At 56.3% G+C, this 2,432-nt stretch overlaps 1 protein-coding gene across 1 annotated transcript; it reads right to left on the reverse strand.

Annotated features, from left to right (window-relative positions):
• Nucleotides 1-868: 868 nt before the first annotated feature.
• SPRG_20467 (hypothetical protein) lies at nucleotides 869-1,628 on the reverse strand (the record flags this gene model as incomplete). The annotated part of the gene is made up of 3 exons (XM_012347172.1): nucleotides 869-1,120; nucleotides 1,171-1,399; nucleotides 1,456-1,628. The coding sequence occupies 3 exons, from the start codon at nucleotides 1,626-1,628 to the stop codon at nucleotides 869-871; spliced, it is 654 nt and encodes a 217-aa protein (XP_012202562.1).
• Nucleotides 1,629-2,432: the final 804 nt, after the last annotated feature.

Here is a 2,432-nt window from a genome sequence, read left to right on the forward strand (position 1 = left end):
TGTACCGTGATAGTACGCGGTGCTCCCACCCAGTGGCTCCCACCTACGCTTTCCCATCGTACTCAACTGCGAGCAATGCACTGAAGCTCCGTAGACCTCTTCGTCGCCTTCCACATCCACGTGGCTACCGGCGCACGCACGTGCATCGCTTCTTAGCACGATGAAAAAGTGGGGCTCTCTCCGGGGCCCGAACCCGGATCTACCTGGTGGTAAACCAGTGTCTAAACCACTAGCCTAAATATGTCGACGAGAATCCAGTTCGTGGACGTCGCCACAGCGTCCGTGCTCGGCGTGTCTTCGCTGCGCGAGCGCTCTGACAGCAAGGGCATTGGCCATCGCGACTTCTGAAATGCATTGCATAAAACGCATCGCCGATGAAACTTGTTGCTACCGGTACCAGTGGCTATGAAATGGGTCTGTCGCTAGCAAAAAAGAAAGGCGTGTACACGGCAGCCTCTTGACGGAATCTCTCAACGCGCGTCCCGAGCGGCGCGCTGATCGGCGCACGCTGGAGGAATCTCGCACAGCAGATTGCGACACATCGTCGTCGATACCGGTTTCGTGAAGCACACAAGTCGTACTTCTTGCGCTGATCCAGTGGCGTGTGATAGACGTTGGCAGCTGCCAAGTCAATGTTTTACTGTACGAGAGCCACACAGCGGCGGTGCATGGGACTACCAACAGCTTAACAGATGAGAAGGTCTCGCTTGACAGCAATAATGGCTCGAACGACGAGTCCTCCTGCCTTGCAAGCGCCTTGCGTTGATTGTGAACGTCCAGAAAGCGTTTGAACCTGTATCAAATCGGTACCGTCGCTGGAGTGCATTGGCGTCCTTGATTAAAGGCTATCTCTATTCGATGGCGGCGGCTATGACGAGCAGGCGCAGTTCTCGTCGTCATGAAAGCGGGCGGCCAGCGGCGGCTCGAGCGGTTGGATGTGCACGGGCGGCTCGAGCGGCGAAATGAGAACGGAGATGGCCGTCCCAATCTTCTCGTCGTTGACGCAGACGCTAAAGTAAGCGTCCACGAGCTGCATGACAAAGTACTCTTCGATCACGATGGGCGTGAAGCGCAGATCCAAATGCTCGCGGAAGAGCGTCGTCGTGTTGGCGCGGAGCACCTACGCGCGACTCTGTCAAAAATCTATCACGAAGGTATCAATCTATCGACCTGGATAAAGTCCGCGTTGGACGTGGCGGTCTTGGCGCCACATGTCGAGACAAAGCACTCTTTGAGCGACATGTCGATCGCATCGCCGAGCACGGAGACGAGCGTGTCGACAACGTGACTGACTATGTAGTCTTCAATCGGGCGCGGGATCGAGACCGGCAGCGGCAGCTGCATCAAGTTTTGACATTGCTCGCGGATCAAGTTGACGTTTTCAATGCCCATGGCGCCACTACCGACAGAAACACACGATGAGCAAACTGCACGCCACGACGATCCACGATGCACCGAATAAAGATGCCAACCAGCGGCAGCGGCGGGACCTCCTTGTCGAGAATTTCGTCGAGCTTGGACTCGCCCATGGCGTCCGAGACAACCGCGACAACGCCGTGAATGACGAGGTTCTGGTCTTCGTCGCTGAGGTATGGCAGCTGCATGACCGACTGGAGAAACGAAACCATGCGGCCACGGAGCACCTCGCGCTCTTCTTCGGGCAGCGGCTTGGACGTCAAGATGCCTAGCGTTCAATGAGCCAACATCGAAAGCACGTTGCACATAGCATACGGGACCAGTAGGACTTGGGCAAAAACTCCTGCATGGACGAGATGATGCGCTCGACTGCGTGCTCAAATATCTCTTGCTCTTCGTCCTCGTCCATGTACGGCAAGTCCACAATACCATTGATGAGCGTTGCGAGCTTCTTGATCTACAGCCTTTATGAGCGCCAGACACCACACGCCGTGGGGGTACCAGCTTGGACGGCAGCGGCGCGGCTTCTTGTTGCGCCACGCTGCTCGGTGCAACGACGGCGAGGGTTGCGAGCCCTGCTGCCGCCAGCGTCGAGAGCATCGGCGCCGCAGACGGCTTTGGCGCATGGAAGGCGTGGGTCAAGAGCGCTGGGCGCCGACGTGTGGCGGCCAAGAGCCGGCGGGCGACGTGCTTGTGCATCGCAGCTCGTGGAGTGATGTCGCAGCATCATTTGGCGTCCAATTTGCCGCTCTTCCTTGCAAGCAGGGAGTTGCCCGACGTGCTTCATACTATTTGAGGTTTTTGGCTTGCCAGCACGAGGAACCCCAGCTTGGGCGGCGGACAGTGACGAAAATCAATGTTAAGACGATTGCACGGTGCGTAGTTTGTTGATGCAACAATATGTGAAGAGCTTTGCACGCTTGAAAAAGGCAGGTGCGTACCATTGCGGACTGACGTTCTATTGAAGTACTAGTACACTATAAGAGATACACACCTTAGTTCAATATAGTGTGCAA

Source organism: Saprolegnia parasitica, assembly GCF_000151545.1.
Source record: "Saprolegnia parasitica CBS 223.65 unplaced genomic scaffold supercont2.34, whole genome shotgun sequence".
Lineage (NCBI taxonomy): Eukaryota > Oomycota > Saprolegniomycetes > Saprolegniales > Saprolegniaceae > Saprolegnia > Saprolegnia parasitica.